General features: G+C 35.2%; 2 protein-coding genes across 2 annotated transcripts; both read right to left on the bottom strand.

The window, feature by feature from the left end:
• Positions 1–252: 252 nt before the first annotated feature.
• LOC107632228 (P-loop containing nucleoside triphosphate hydrolases superfamily protein) lies at positions 253–5,067 on the bottom strand. The gene is made up of 4 exons (XM_088509842.1): positions 4,822–5,067; positions 1,842–3,514; positions 1,541–1,708; positions 253–835 (listed from the first exon to the last, which is right to left on the bottom strand). The coding sequence occupies exons 2-4, from the start codon at positions 3,075–3,077 to the stop codon at positions 458–460; spliced, it is 1,782 nt and encodes a 593-aa protein (XP_088365968.1). The 5' UTR covers positions 3,078–3,514; positions 4,822–5,067; the 3' UTR covers positions 253–457.
• Positions 5,068–6,438: 1,371 nt separating this feature from the next.
• LOC107628721 (tetratricopeptide repeat (TPR)-containing protein) lies at positions 6,439–13,623 on the bottom strand. Its single transcript, XM_016331300.3, has 18 exons — positions 13,198–13,623; positions 12,788–12,893; positions 12,469–12,576; positions 11,790–11,971; positions 11,252–11,447; positions 10,790–11,044; positions 10,298–10,444; positions 9,952–10,030; positions 9,431–9,544; positions 9,170–9,336; positions 8,831–8,958; positions 8,478–8,601; positions 8,312–8,380; positions 8,113–8,239; positions 7,636–7,750; positions 7,336–7,526; positions 7,133–7,245; positions 6,439–6,822 (listed from the first exon to the last, which is right to left on the bottom strand). The coding sequence occupies exons 1-18, from the start codon at positions 13,539–13,541 to the stop codon at positions 6,556–6,558; spliced, it is 2,832 nt and encodes a 943-aa protein (XP_016186786.1). The 5' UTR covers positions 13,542–13,623; the 3' UTR covers positions 6,439–6,555.
• Positions 13,624–15,171: the final 1,548 nt, after the last annotated feature.

Genomic DNA, 15,171 nt, shown 5'->3' with positions numbered 1-15,171 from the left:
TTGCTGCTGAATAATGAGTTATTGTATGCACAAGACTTTCGAACTTTTGACACTTGCTCAAACGGACTAGTGAGTTAATCACTAGACCAACCCAACTTAGTTACTCAATATCCTCTTTATTTATATGATGATTATGATATTGATAAATTAGAAAATATACATGTAATGAATCAGATATAAGCCAAAAGATATACCAAGTCAAACGAAATATTTTTAAACAAAACTAAATTATCGTTTAGCTCATGGAGCTCATTGTAGTAATCAATTTCTATTTCTATTTTTATTCCAGTTTACAATAATTGTCATTTTAACTTTTTTTTTTGGTACAATCATGGATTAATATATCATGTATCTGGATAAAAATTAAATACAAATACATTAATTTTAGATGTATCCAAAAAAAGTCAAAATCACTTTTTTCATTGTCACATTACTGTGAACACCAGTGTTACATGCTTCAGTTAGATGTCAACATTGATGAGTCAAGATCACTCGATAATGGTGCTTTTGAGTCAACCCCTTTGGCTTTTTTATCACTTCTTTGATGTGACTTATTTAAAACTCTGTCAGACTGAGACACAATCTTGGAAACTGTGAATCCAGCAACTTCAAAGGTGTGTGATCTGTAAGGTAATAAAGAATTACGAAGAATAACATCAACACCTTCATATGTCCAAGCACTTAAAACTGCATCTCCTTTGAGTCCAATGGCAAACCAACCAAGCCCAGAAGCAGCAATGTCTACAGAACTTGACCCCCAACTGTTCCCACTAACATGGAACTCCCTTCTCACCCAATTCCCAAGCTCTTGAACTCGTTTCTCTCCAATTGGAGGCTGGCAAAGAACAGTTCAAAATGGTGTTACAGACGAGGAAAATTTAATGCAATATCATTCATGCCACAATGAAATATGCGCACACAAAAAAAAAAATCAGCTACCAAATCATCCGCTGTGTCTGTGTATAATATATGTGTTATTTAACTCATTTTTAATGTATATTTTGTATTTCAACATATATTCTATACAGGTGGTTGATTTAATAGCTGATTTTGTGTGTATATATATCATGATTGATTAAATAAAGTCCTGTGGTATGATAACAAATTCCCCTAATCCCCTTATATCTGCCATTATCAGTTTTTGGCACATCCTTCTACAGATGTATCTGGATAATTCCTTGATCTAACAATGTACCAAACGTTTTGTTGCTCTCACGTTTTAGTGCATAATGTATTTGGAAATGAATTGTAGTTATCTGGTGGATACAAATTGTATGTGGATACAATATCTATCATAGTTCCTTTTATTCGCCATTATCACCATTTGCTATATTTTTAGATCAATGTATTTTGGATACATTAAAAGGAACGAAAGGAGTATAAGATTTGTTGATAGTGTAGAATATTTTACACCGAGACTATATCAAAATTAATCTCATTGAATAAGTAGTCTCTCACCTAGAGGAATAAATAAGACTTTGTTGTTGTGGTGGTGGTGGTGGTGTAATTTTTATTGAATAAACAAGAGCAAAGTGAATACCTGTAGTTGGCAGCCAAAATGGTCTTGGAATATTTTGGGTGCATTTTCTATTTTACCCATATGCAGTGGAAGATAAGGAGATGCCCACACTGTGACATAAATAGTATCTAGGGATGTTTCTTCAATATCCAACCTCATTAGACCAGCTATGTGAATAGAATGACCAACCTGCCACAATGAATTACCGCAAGCTTTAACAAGATAACAAATATTTATTTTATTTTTAAAAAATAGTCACAGTGCAAACTGGCAATGCATATAAGAAATTCAGTACCAAGAATTAGCATCTCAGTGCACTCACCTTAACTCTATATGTCCTAGGTTTCAACTCCTTGCCCATGTTAACAAGCTTTTGCTCTTCCCTCGTCAACCGTGTTGTGATCTGGTGAGGATGAAGAAGGCCAGGTGTATCGAATAATTTTGCCTGCCTTGGAAGGACACCCTCCACTCTAAGAATGCCGAGTGTCGTCCCTGGCACAGGTGCTTCTGTCAGATGTGTAATGTTCCCCCCAACATACTTCCCTATCGAGTTTATTAATGTACTCTTTCCTGCATTCTGTGCCCCAACAGCCCAGACATTCCCTCTAGGCCCAGCTAGTGCAACTATATCGTCGACTAGGTTCTTCAGTCCCCAATCCCGTAGTGAACTCACCATGTGCAAACTAGTAATCTTGTTAATTCCACCCTCTCTCGCTCTTTGCCTAATCCAATACTCCAATGTTGTTGGTGACAATGAGCTAGGCAACAAGTCAATCTTTGTCACCACAAGTACCACTCTTGGCACATTCCCTGACTTGCCTTGCTTCCATGCAGCGGAATGATCCTCAATTGTCTTAGACAACAATTTTGCAACCTTCCGTGGAAATGATCCATCAAAATCCACTGCATCCACAACCATCAGCACCACTGATCGGGTCCCTGATGTTGATGCTAACTTCCTTCCCACCGTATAATCAAAGTCGAAATCCGGTAACAAGTTCTCTACTGTTGGGTCCTTTACTTTCCCATAGTGCCTCAACGAATGGCAGCGTGCACATACCACTGGCTTCTCTGGTTTCTTGATCAAGTTTGCATCATCATCATTAAGCTTTTCAGGTTCAATAACAATCCCTCTTTTAACAGAATTGGAGAACTCAGGCTCTTCTGCAACAGGTTCAAGATTGTTAAACAATTTATAGTTCAGGTCCTTTTCAGAGGGTTTAATAAAATACCCAGGGTGCTTAGGGTTGGAATCCTGCATATAAACACCACAACCAGGGCAAACAACAGATGGGGATGTCCCTTCATCATAATTACCCTCACGCGAGATAGGCAAATTTTGTTTCAAAGCTGAATCTCCAGGCTGTGAAGAGAAAAACCTAATCAAACTAATTGTGGGTTGTGGCAAAAACTTTGGGCAGTTTTGTATCTGGAATTTTGAGTGTGCTACCAAAACTGAAGAGAGATTTGAGTGGGCAAGGTTTCTGCACTCAGGAAGGAGTGATAAATAAAAGAGTGGCTTAAGCTTTGAAGGAGATAGCTTTCGAGCTAGAAGCATTTTTAAATGTTCAGTCTGAATCTAAAGAAGAGTTTAAGCACTCGGGAAATTGGAACTTGCCTATTAACCAACTACTATGCTATATTGCTATATGCCATTTAACTACTGCAAGCTTCATAATCACACTCGTAGTCACACACTTAGGAACCCACAAATATGACTATATGAGCAATAAAGTTACATAATTTAGAGTAAGCATTCCGTCAAACACCTTGTAAGCACTCTATTGTTCTCGGGTGTTTTCTCTAGTACTAGCAGGCCCCTTGCTTGGTCCTCTTGGGATGGTTGTGGCTATTATAGAAGACTGGTTATGCTGCAATAAAGAAGAGGGAGCAATGGGGGAAGCTGTATTGAGGAGGTTGGTAACCAGTGGCAATGAGAGTCGAACTTGAAAATGGAGGTAGTTGCGGCGGCTGCTCCGAAGAAGGAGAACTCGTCTACAATAATAACATATTAAAAAGAATTTAATTTTTGATACTAAAGGCAAAAAGGTTCTGAAAACCGGACTGGTTATGAAACCGCTTTAGTTACCGGTTCATTAGTTTATTGGTCTAACCAGTTCAACCGTAATTCAATCGAAAAAACTGTTTTTATAATAAAATAATAAATAAATTATAAGTAAACACTCTAAAACATAATTATAGTCTTATATAAATCTTAAAATGTTTTCCAAATTTAAAGTACTACATGAAATATTATATCAACCAAAGTCTTACCACATTTGAAATGGGGAGAACAGGAATAAATAGCAGCATCACAATTCACAATTACCTTCATTGCTGGTTATGAGCACTAGAGCAGGCTACTAATAATATTGCCATGCAATAATCTTAGGTGTGCCTACTAGTACTATGTTGAGTCCGTTCAATCGATTATAATTTAAAAGTGTTGTAGACTTGTAGTACACTTATTCTGTTATTCATCTCTTTTCCTTTTATGCTAGTTGTTTAATAAACCATTTGTATGGTTTAAGATATTGCATTGCATTCATTAATTTCACCCGCTGTAGCGTTAATTTTGTAGTTTTTGTACATAAGGGATATCATAGAATAAATGCTAGGAATGAATGATTCAAAAATCAAAACAAGCAAATAACCGGAGTCCAAATCTAATTTAGTTTTCATAATATAGATCCTCTAATTGACCCTTCTACATTTAACCAGCTATCTATCCTATATCTAACTCCCATAAGCAAATCTTTCTGGCATGTTACAAAAAGCTTGCATTGTATTGCTGACTGTGTCAACAAGCTGCAAGTATTCATCAGCACTATCAACCAGACACCGCAATTCCACGAACAACTAGTGAGGAATCGTAAGCATCACAGAATAACAATGATGCATTTGGGTAAAATTTTTAAGTTCTTACAAAGGTAACAGAAAAATATTATGTGGTATTAGTGGTGTATAATTTCTGAAAGCAAAAGGTCATTTTGTAAAAATATTATCCATAACTGAAATCGATAAATCATTAAGAGTTTAAGACAGTCACACACACAATCTAAACATAATTAACTCACAAAAACAGTAAAACACAAAGCAGGCTACATCACACAGGCAGCAGCTCATCACTATCTAAAAAATCACAAAACAGAAAAGTAGAAAACACAAAACAGTAGCAGAGAACTACTCAATAGAATCAAATAATCATCCCAATAAAAACACAAAATATTCAATAATCATTCAATGATTTCTGAACAGAGCATACAAAAAAACGAAGAACAAGTTAGCTCGGAGTCACTGACCTTCGATCGCAGAGGAGGACGGACAGCGACAGACGAAGACAACGCACGCCGAGCTCGAGGAAGAACCTGCGCGCCAGAGACTGATGATTGCGAACAGATGAAGACTTGAACGCCTGCGACGCACGAAGACTCGAGGAGACAATCCCCTGAATGCGACGGACGGCGGCAAACACGGCTCCTCCTTGCGGCGGTGGTGGAGGCTAGGAAGGAGATTGGAGAAAGGGGGCGAGTCGCGCACGCTTTTCTGATTTCTTCTCCTTTTTTTTTGCCCTTTTAAGAGGAAAAACGGCGTCGTTTTCTACAAACCTGCCGGTTCCCAGCCCGATCCGACCGGCCGGTTCAGAGTTTTGATTGTTTTTGAATTGGCGGTTTCCAACAATAAACCAAACCGTTAATGTCTCTGGTTTGCAGTCGGATCAGTCTGACCGGCCAATCTAGTCCAGTTTCAGAACACTCTGCACCTGTCAGTATAGTTATCAAAATCGAATCGGTAATTGATCCGGTCATACAACCAGATCATCGTGTTACTAGTTCAATCGATGAGTTATTGACTCACTCGATTGATCTAGACATAATCCCTATAGTTTCATTAAATTTTTAATTAGGTCTTTATACTTTTTTTTTATTTTCAATTGGGTCCTTATATAAATTTTAATTTTGTAATTAGGTCTTTTCATGTTAACAATGTTAAAATTAACAGAATATTTCTCCAAAAAATACATACGGTTAAAGGTCTAATTAGTTTCTTAATTATGAATACCTTTAATTTGTAAAGAAATATTCAATTAACTCTAATATTTTTTACACTAGAAAGGACCTAATTACAAAATTAAAAGCAGTCCAGGAATCCAATTGAAAAAAAAAGTATAAGACCTAATTAAAAGTTTGGTAAAACTATAAAGATCAATAGAGTAATTAAATCTAAATAAAAATATAAAATTATAAAAATAAAATTAAAATCATAAGTTAAAAACTTAAGATACATGTCTTCACAAAAATATTAATAACAATCAAGTATTAATTATTTTAGAAACAATAAATTTAACTATGATAATTTTCAGCACAAAAAAATTTAGCTAAGAGCAAGATAGTAACAAATTTGATGATAATCGATAACAAATTCAACTTGCCGATGATTTTTAGCAAAAAAAAAAAAATGTAACTAAGTGATTATTCAGTAAGAGAGAATAAAACTCAATGTTCAATCACTAAAAAACTCAGTGACGATTTTCAACAACAAACAAATTTAAGCTAAGTGATTATTTTGACTAGACAACAAATTCAAGGTGAAACTTTACTCAAAAAAGAATTAGCAAATTAGATTTATGTAGGGTTTTTTTATTGAGTTAACTACAAAATAATGATATTCCTTCATCTTGCGCACAAAATTAATGCTCATTAAACTGAGAGCGCACAAGATTTGTGCAGTCTCTTCACAAGTGTCATTGCGTACCACCTTAACTAACACATTGTGAGGACTAGTGAATTTGAGTTAACATGGAAATTGATTCCTGAAAAATTATATGTTCATCACTTTGAATATTTTGTTAACTTCCTTGGTGTAAGGCTTAAGGGCTTGTTTGGGTGTGTTTTAGAAAAAATATTGAGTGATATAAATTAGTAAAATTTGGTCCACTGAATGAGTAAAAATAAACAAATAAGTTGCTACTATCATTGCATATAAATACTATCATCCGTATATATATATACACAAGAAGAAATGTCAACATAAGCTCAGAAGGTGCAATGATCTTTTAGAACTTGTCTAGCAAGATCAAGAGCTCCACTCTTCTTGTAGATCAAGTGCAGATTGTGAGCAGCCTCTCTGCGAAGATCACAGTAACCGGGTTTATGATTTTCAGCAATATCCGGTGTTTCATTGAGAAGTTTTGGAATGGGATAGTCCTTCTCACGAATAGCAAGCACTTTCTCATAATAGAAAGCTGCCAAAGTTACAAGACCAACATGATGGAACGCCCTAGCTATGTTGTACAATGATTCCTGCAAAACCTCAACAATTTCTTGCTTATTAGTGTTGCATTAATTTATAGATTTAGAAAAATAATAACTCATGTCAGAAGAAAAACCAGTCATTTCAGCCCTTCATAATTTTTACACAGCCAGAAAAAAAAAATTGAATTCAAAAGATGACTCGGTGCTTGAGGCTCCAACCTTAACAAGGTCTAGATAAATGTCCACAGCAAAACTATAATCAAATTTTCTCACTGGATACAAATAAAGCTAACCTTTGGTTTCGTGATTTTTATTAACAAGGTATTTTTCTTCTTAAGAGATGCCATGTGGCACAAACCTGGCTGTTGTCGCAGATCCTTAAATTGTTATAGAGGAACGCTAAACCTTGTACAACACACTGATGCTTATTTTGAAGTCTTAAACCCAATGCTAGGTTGATCAAGGCAGTTCCTGAAGAACATTTTGAAGGAATGAGTTCAATAGCTCATTCTTGGCCTAAGCAAGCACTACCCAGATGCAGCACAAAATAAAAGAACATACCAACGCAAAGATTAACCAAGGGATTCTCTGGCAAAAGTTTATAAGCTTCTAAGTATTTCCTTGCAGCATCTTGGTGATGGCTAATTATAGTATACTGATTAGCAGAAATGAGAATAGGAGGTACACAATCCACGAACTTTCCTTGCATATTAAGTATAAACTTGGAGTGTCTTGTATCTCGATTTTCCAATCTACCAGACAGGAGAAAACAAATAAATGAAATATTAGGGAAGGAAAACTAATATGAGGCAACCTAATGTTTTACAAAGAAACCGGGGATCTTTGCATTCACAAATTTACCTAGACATAACCTTGTAGTAGCAATTCCAAGCAGCAACACTGTACGGATGTTGCTGAACAATGTATTTTACACAATCAAACCCATGCTTAGGATCCGTGGTGTTGTATGCCATTTCTGTGAAGAACAAAAATTTACTTTATTAGCAAAAAACAAAATAACTACATATTAACTTTCACTCTCTTTAAAAGACCTCCATATTGTGAGCTTCAATACAGAAATACCTAAACATAAAGAAGGGGAGAGTAACAATAATAAACGAGCAGTAAAAGCAAATATGATCCTCTAAAGTAAAGATACATGTAATTGGTCCAAATGTGATTGATCTGTCACTTCTAACTCTATAACATCCCTCACGTCAGAGGATCTAAATCCCAATAAAATTCTTTCACTTTTCAATTTTATTTCTTGCAAGCAGAAAAGTAGGAAGCAAATAACTAATCTACAAGAAATACAAGTAGTTGGGGCTCAGGAGTTACGAGCTCCAAGAGATCGAAGTTCCTCTTTCTTGTCAGCAGAAAGTGCAGAATGAGTCAATCTGAGAGTAATATTTATAATCTCCAATGCTTCCCAATACCTTTGTAAGGAAGCTAATGCCTTGCACAACTGTACAAAAGAATTAATAGGTCAGATAGTATGGAGAAAAGCATAGAGATAAAAAGAGATAAAAGTACTAACATTAATTATTAGCTGGTGATGCTCTTCATCCTTGAGAAGATTACATAATGGAGGTTCTTTGTGTACTCTCTGGAAACATTCCATGCATAATACAGAAGGCGGTTATTACATTATTGCTCAACTTGTTTGTTCTAGAGGCAAGATTGGACATCACAGAACTGATCACCTGAGGTTCAATATCTGAATCATTGCTCAGCCAGTCAATTCCAGCGGCCAATGCCTCAGCTTTCTTTTTCTCCTTCTCAATTTCCTTCTTTTGAAGCGATCGTTTTGCCCTGGAAGCTTTCCACCTGAATTTATTTAAACAAGAGTAGAAGTTCTTTAGCAAGGAAGTTAAGTTTACAACTATCCATTGTTTACACTATCATAGAAATAAGCATATAACACTTTTTTTTCGGGATAAAAGAAAAGAATTTCATTAAGATGAGGAGAAGGAAATACAAATTGGGGGATCAGAGGAAATACAAATTGGGGGATCAGGATCCTCTATACAAAAACAAAAGGAGGCAAAATACTCACCGGTCAGACCTATCAGAAGGAGTAGCTATAGGCCTGAATCCTTGAAATACATTATCCTTTTCTGGAGCATTCATTACCCTAACCCTTTCAACCAGGTCTCGTGTAGAGAGGCGTTTTTTCGATTTACCCTACAGTGAGAACCGACCATGACAAATATTGACTGTCATTTTAGATGAAAAGAAATTAGATAGATTATAACATCAGGAGGAGGCTATATCTTGGCATAGAACAATGTATAAGAACAAGTAGAAAATGGCATGCCAGAATAGGTCAAGTCAAATATTTCTATTGCATGCACATGCTAGAAAGATTTTAAGAAAATATCTTATAAAAAATTACCCTTTGTCGAAGGGTTGCGACGTACAATGATTCACGTATCATAGGAAAAATTGCATCCACAAAATCATCTAGCAACCCTTTATTCCAATATATATTGCAAAGCTTCAGTTTTATCCTTTCATTAACCCACCATTTATTTGGCTTTACAGAATGTGCTTCAGCAGAGTCTGCAAGTATCGCATGTTAAAATCTTTCAGAGAAAAAGAGACAAAGGGAGGGGGTGGGGGAGAAAGCAAAAAAAGAAGAGTTCATGGTATTTACCAGAATCCTTTGGAGGAGAAAGCAAAGAAATGGCTTCATCTTCTTTCCCTTCTTCAATCAAAAGGGAAGCCAACGTAATGCGTGCATCAACATCATCTTGTAGTGTTTCTAGGGCTATAATATAAAAGGTTGTTCAGCAACAGAGAAACATGAATATCAACATGCAATCAATAGTAAAAGAAAAAACTTATGAACTTGAATATCACCAGCACTTGTTAAAAAAAATGTAATGTAAATATTTAAGCTCAAAATATGCTCTTATAGTAACCCAAATCAATTATTAACTCTAACTCAGCATTGGATGTGACAAATATGCCAAACTTGAATCATAAGATGCTTAGCAAACCTCCCAAGAGAAAAATAATTGTAGCTAAACTTGATATTGTTGGCAACATTCATTCTAGAAACTAACAAAACAGATTATCCAGTATTTCAATCCATGCAATAAAAAAGGTAGACATAAGTGGTTCTAATAAATTGTCATTTTCCTGAATACACTCTTAACAAAAATGAAAGCTTGCCTTTGCTAAAAAAGTGAATTGCTTGTAACCTTTCTTTCAAGGATAGATAACACCTAGCAATTTTCAGATACAGAAGACCCTGCAAACAAGAAAAAGGTATATGCAATATGGCATCAGATTAAAATTACTTTTTGGGGAGAAGAGAGAAAAAGGACTTTTGGGGGAGAAGAGAGAAAAAGGATAGAGTTTCTTGTAGACTTTCTTTGAAAGATATATATGTAGAGCTCAATATCAGATTGTATGACTTGTAAAGGGCAAGTCAACCACTAAAGAAAAATAGTAAAGTACCACTATAAAAGTGACAGAGTGCTGCAATACGGCAATAGACAGGAATAAGTTACCATACATGTTCATTTCCACCATTGCCTTCCAACATCAAATAATAACTCAATGCGGAGTCATAATGCTCAAGTTCCATTAAGGAGTCTGCAGCCTCTGTGACCAACTCAACATGTTCAATTGCATTCTCTGGTTTTATGTCACTGAAGCAAGCCTGTTAATCATGTAAAATGCTGATTAGCATACAAATAATGCAGAAACAAAGGGAAGCTTTATATATTTCCATAGATTTCCTAAACTCCACATAATGATGATATAACAGAGGATTTAGATATCTAATGTGTAAATAAAAAAAAAATCTTAACAGGACAATAATCCCCACAATATAGGAAATTCAGCAAAAACTACACGCATTTCTCTTTTGTAAAAATTCAAATAAGTATACAATACATGGATATATCATAAAGGAATCTCAACACCCAGTAATAGATACCATGATTACTTACCATCTAAGACCAATGATATTCTGAGGTTCAAGCGTGTAAGATTACATACTCACCTGAGCCCTCTCCATGTTTCCAAGATGAGCATGGCAGATTCCAGACTTAATTTTCAGGTTCAAAGGCATTTCTTCCCCTGAATTTACTATTCGAACATGCTCAATATGCTGAAGAGCTCTGTCATGTGCCTTAGTTTCCATGTATATAGTAGCCAATAGGTCAACTAAGCTTGCATGAGCTTTGTCTGGTTGACTCCTTAGATAATCTTCAAGAATTTGGATTGAACAGGCAACTTGACCACATTTTTGGTAGCACTAAAAGAAAGCAGTAAAAGATAAATTCAACAATGAAAGTCAACTTCTAAATAAATAATTGGGTTAAAATCAGATGTGATCAAATAATGAAAACGTAAAGATCATAATCTCAGCTGAGGAAGAGGAAGTATCACTGTTGTTAACAATATACAGTGGCAACAAAATAAGCAGCATCTCTGACTCAGATAAACAGAGCTAAAGACAAACCTTAGCTGCATCTGTTAGTGCTTCAACATTCTCAGGACAAAGGTGATGTACTTGCTCATATGCAGCAGCAGCTTTTTGATAATCTCCAAGCTCAACATAAAACATTGCACGTTCTTTCCTAAGAGTCTCGTCCTTGGGATCTGCTGTTATTGCTTTGGAAAGGCAGTAACTGGCTTGACCAATATCACCTTGTTCTCTGCAGTTGGAAAAGGTTCTCAATTCAGTAATTAAACTTCTCTTCGGACAGAAAAGCATTTTAAAAATGAATACATTGATTCAGGTACTTTTAAAAGGTGACAAACTCCAATGAGGTAAAACTAATAAAGAGATATTTTGAAGTGGAAAATTGAGTTTTTTATGAACCATTTTCCCCATTATTATTTTGCCTGCACAGGTTATTTATTATGTGGACATAATATTAGATGAAATTCTAACCACTTTCATGATTCAAGTGGGAATGAAAATTCATGCAGCTGAATAGTTCCGGAAGCATAACTAATTAAGAATGAAGATGCAACAAAATAATAAACCATCTCACCTGGACCAGTCATAAAGCATTTTCCAACGGGATGAATCTTTAGGAGTCAAATGAGCAGCAATCATGTAAAAATCCATCGCCCTTTTGTAATCCTCAAGGTCATAATATACAAGTCCAAGGGTGTGATACGAATCAGCCACATTTGGTGCCAGCCTAATAACTTCATGTGAGACAGCTATAGCCTGCAAAAAGCCAACAAAAAATCTAAAGAAAAAGGAATAGACGAAGAGAGCATGCAGGAGAGAGATCCAAAAAAGAAAATGTTAACATCCAGCTTTTGTGACAAATTGCAACTTCCAACCTTTTCAGTTTTTCAATCGTAGACAACTTGTATATTGGTAAAGTAGTGTAATTTTGAAGCCAGATCTGAAGTAATTAAGTATGAATGCTCCTTCTTGTATATTAATTTTTTAGCCCTATCTCAATTAGTTATCATAAAAGAGAAATACAGAAGCATCTACTGCCCCAAGTTGCATCAGGTTACTACATCCTCTAAGTTGTAGAATCTATCTGAAGGTGTATGGCGGAAAACCATCCTCATGAAAGATATGAATCAAGTTGGTAAAAAACTTATTTATCCTCTAACTTTTCGCTCAATGTACTTTAGAACTGTGACAGACAGGAATTAGACATCTCCAATGCCAGAGGCCAAATATTTCCACATGACAGAACAATATACCTGGTCATAACGGCGACAAACGTAGTGAAGCGTCGCATCACCGAGCATTCTTGTTATCTGTGGGTTTAGCTTATTCCTTGATCCTTTTCGCCTACCTCTTTTCTTTTGCTGCATCAGTCAGATGAATAATTGTGAAGAATGAGATGCAAGTTATACAAAAAGCTAAAAGCAGCTTGTACCATCCATAGGTTGTAACTGAAAATGCTTAAAATCATTCATCTACATCATTTCAAGGACAATCATTGATCAAAATAAGGGAGAAAAATATTAACAAAAAAAGAGTAAACTATTGAGAAACCAATGATGTACATATCCATACCTTTCTTGATCTCCTGCGTGCGCCAAAATTCATTGCTTCCATTATCTCAGCCATGGTTGCCCCAGGATTATCATCTTCCCTCCCCTTCTTTGAAGGAGTCTCTTCCCTGCATGCAGACGAATCCAACAGCACAATGACCAGATACATCTTAAACACTTTTCAACATCCATAATAGCTTACTAATGCATGGTCTATAAAAATAAGAAAACATTCAGTTTATCCAAACGCAGCCGGAACGTTTTAAACACTTAATTAATCCACTATACAGAAAACATAACTAGAACATGAAATTTTACAGAACGTAACTGAAAGGAAGCAACTATAAGATAGAATTGATAAGAGAAGAAGAAGAAGAAGAAGAAGAAGAAGAAGAAGAAGAAGAAGAAGAAGAAGAAGAAGAAGAATATTACTGATGAGAATCTGAAAGTGAAAGGGCTTTGCGCTTTCTATCAGCGAGAGCTTGATGCTCAAGGAGCTCGAATTGCTGGTAACGTTGGACGTCGGAATCGTTGTTTCGAACGAAATCCAAATGACTCATTCCGTTGGTGAATCTGAAAGTGTATTCGCCCTCTCCCTCCTCCTCCTCCTCCTCGGCCTCTTCTTCTTCTTCTTCTTCTTCTCCTCCTCCTTCATCGTCATCATTGTCTTCTTCTGCTTCTGCATCATCAACTTCGGTCTGATTTTGCTTCTCTTCTTCTTCGAAAGCAACATTTACTTCGTTATCCGTGGCAGCTTCTCCTTCCTCTGTCGCCATCACATACACAGCTCGGAGCTCGCTCCTTCCCCTTCTTTTCCTGCCTTTTTTATTTTTTGAATTTAGATTTCAGTGTGTTTGGAAAGTTTTTTTTACGGTAAAAGAATTCTAACTCTATTAAAAAAAGAATTTTATTTTTAATTTAAAAAAAAAATGATACATCATTTTGATTAAAAAATTGAATGTTTTTGTAAAGATATTTTGAATTTTTTTTATTTCTAAAATTATAACTGAGAATAAAATTGAAAATCAAACATAAAAAATTCAGATTTATAAAGAAATAAATATGAGAACTAAAATTTTTATTAAAATTAAAATTATTTTTTATTTGTTTTAAAATATAAAAAAATTTTCATTTTTGAATGAATTCTGATCCTTAATTTTTCAAACAAACTCTTAATTGTTGGAACGAAAACATATAAGCTTTAAAGTCATATTTTTACATTGCTGTAAATTGAAAATTTGTATAAAAAATATTTTAAAATTTTTAACACAATTTATCTCATCCCATTGTTATTAAAAATAAAATATTTTTTCAATTGGTTTGATTTGAATTGATAATCCATTATTGAGTTTGGATTCTTTTGAGCTATGATGCACACACAATGATACGGACACGGGACACGACACGATATGGAATACACTGATACGCGAATTTTAAAATTTTATAAGACACGGAGACATGCATACATATAAAATATAAAGTATTTTTTAGATAAATCGTAATGATATTTTGATATTTTATTGATATTAAAATATAAATTAATTTTTTAATTATTTTTAATATTTTATTTTAATTATATCAAGTATTTAAAATATTTTTTGTTTTAATAAATAATAAAGTTAAATCTCAGAGTGGTCCCTGAACTTGCACTCGAGTCTCAAAGTCGTCCCTAAACTTGCATTGGCCCCAATATTATCCCTGAATTTGACACAGGTGGCTCACGGTCGTCCCTGAAGCATTTTCCGGTGACGAAAAGATGACTTGGATTGACAGATGCCACGCTGGAAGCCAGACTTGACTTCAAAAACGACGTCGTTTTTAATTTGGCACCCAAATTGCATTGAAACGTCGTCGGTTAGTGTTTACAGAAGGGATTTAACATGCAGTGACTACTTCTCTCTCAATCCAACACAGTCTCTTCCTCTTCTCCTTATTTTTTTCAATGGCGCCACTTTGAGAGGGATTTTGGGCTTTTGGCTGGCCTTCTCTCTCAAGGAAAGGAAGCATATTCTGATTATCTCGTCTCTATCACGCACATAGTGGTCTGACGGGAAGCATCTTGATTGTTAGAGGTAACCAAAATAGAAAGGAGAAACAAAATAGCTACCATCCACTCCTCTGCTTGTGTTGATCATGGCTTTTTGTACATTGTTAACTTGTTATATATTTCATTCGTTCATCGTTTTCTTATGTGATTTTTTTGAAAATTTTTGTTAGGATTTTTTCCATATGTTGTTGTTGCATTTTTATTGATTGTTTTTTGCTGTAATGATGGTAGCTATGGTTGTAATGTGCTGAAAATAGAAGTATGTAGGATGTCTATGTATGCAGTTTATGTGTGTTCATGGAGGGTTAGGAACTGGGGTTATTGTGCTTTCCTGGTTGATGGCAATTTTGATGATCATT

Source organism: Arachis ipaensis, chromosome B3 (genome assembly GCF_059453495.1).
Source record: "Arachis ipaensis isolate K30076 ecotype BB chromosome B3, ASM5945349v1, whole genome shotgun sequence".
In the NCBI taxonomy this organism is placed as follows: domain Eukaryota; kingdom Viridiplantae; phylum Streptophyta; class Magnoliopsida; order Fabales; family Fabaceae; genus Arachis; species Arachis ipaensis.
This window is presented reverse-complemented; position numbering and strand designations above follow the sequence as displayed.

Coding starts and splice junctions, on each gene's coding strand:
- LOC107632228 (XM_088509842.1), bottom strand. CDS start 3,077: ATGCTTCTAGCTCGAAAGCTATCTCCTTCAAAGCTTAAGCCACTCTTT. Junction 1,709..1,841: donor CTAGGACATATAGAGTTAAG/GTGAGTGCACTG, acceptor TCATTGTGGCAG/GTTGGTCATTCTATTCACAT. Junction 836..1,540: donor ATTTTGGCTGCCAACTACAG/GTATTCACTTTG, acceptor GTTCTTTGCCAG/CCTCCAATTGGAGAGAAACG.
- LOC107628721 (XM_016331300.3), bottom strand. CDS start 13,541: ATGGCGACAGAGGAAGGAGAAGCTGCCACGGATAACGAAGTAAATGTT. Junction 12,577..12,787: donor CACGCAGGAGATCAAGAAAG/GTATGGATATGT, acceptor TGACTGATGCAG/CAAAAGAAAAGAGGTAGGCG. Junction 9,337..9,430: donor TTCTCCTCCAAAGGATTCTG/GTAAATACCATG, acceptor CGATACTTGCAG/ACTCTGCTGAAGCACATTCT.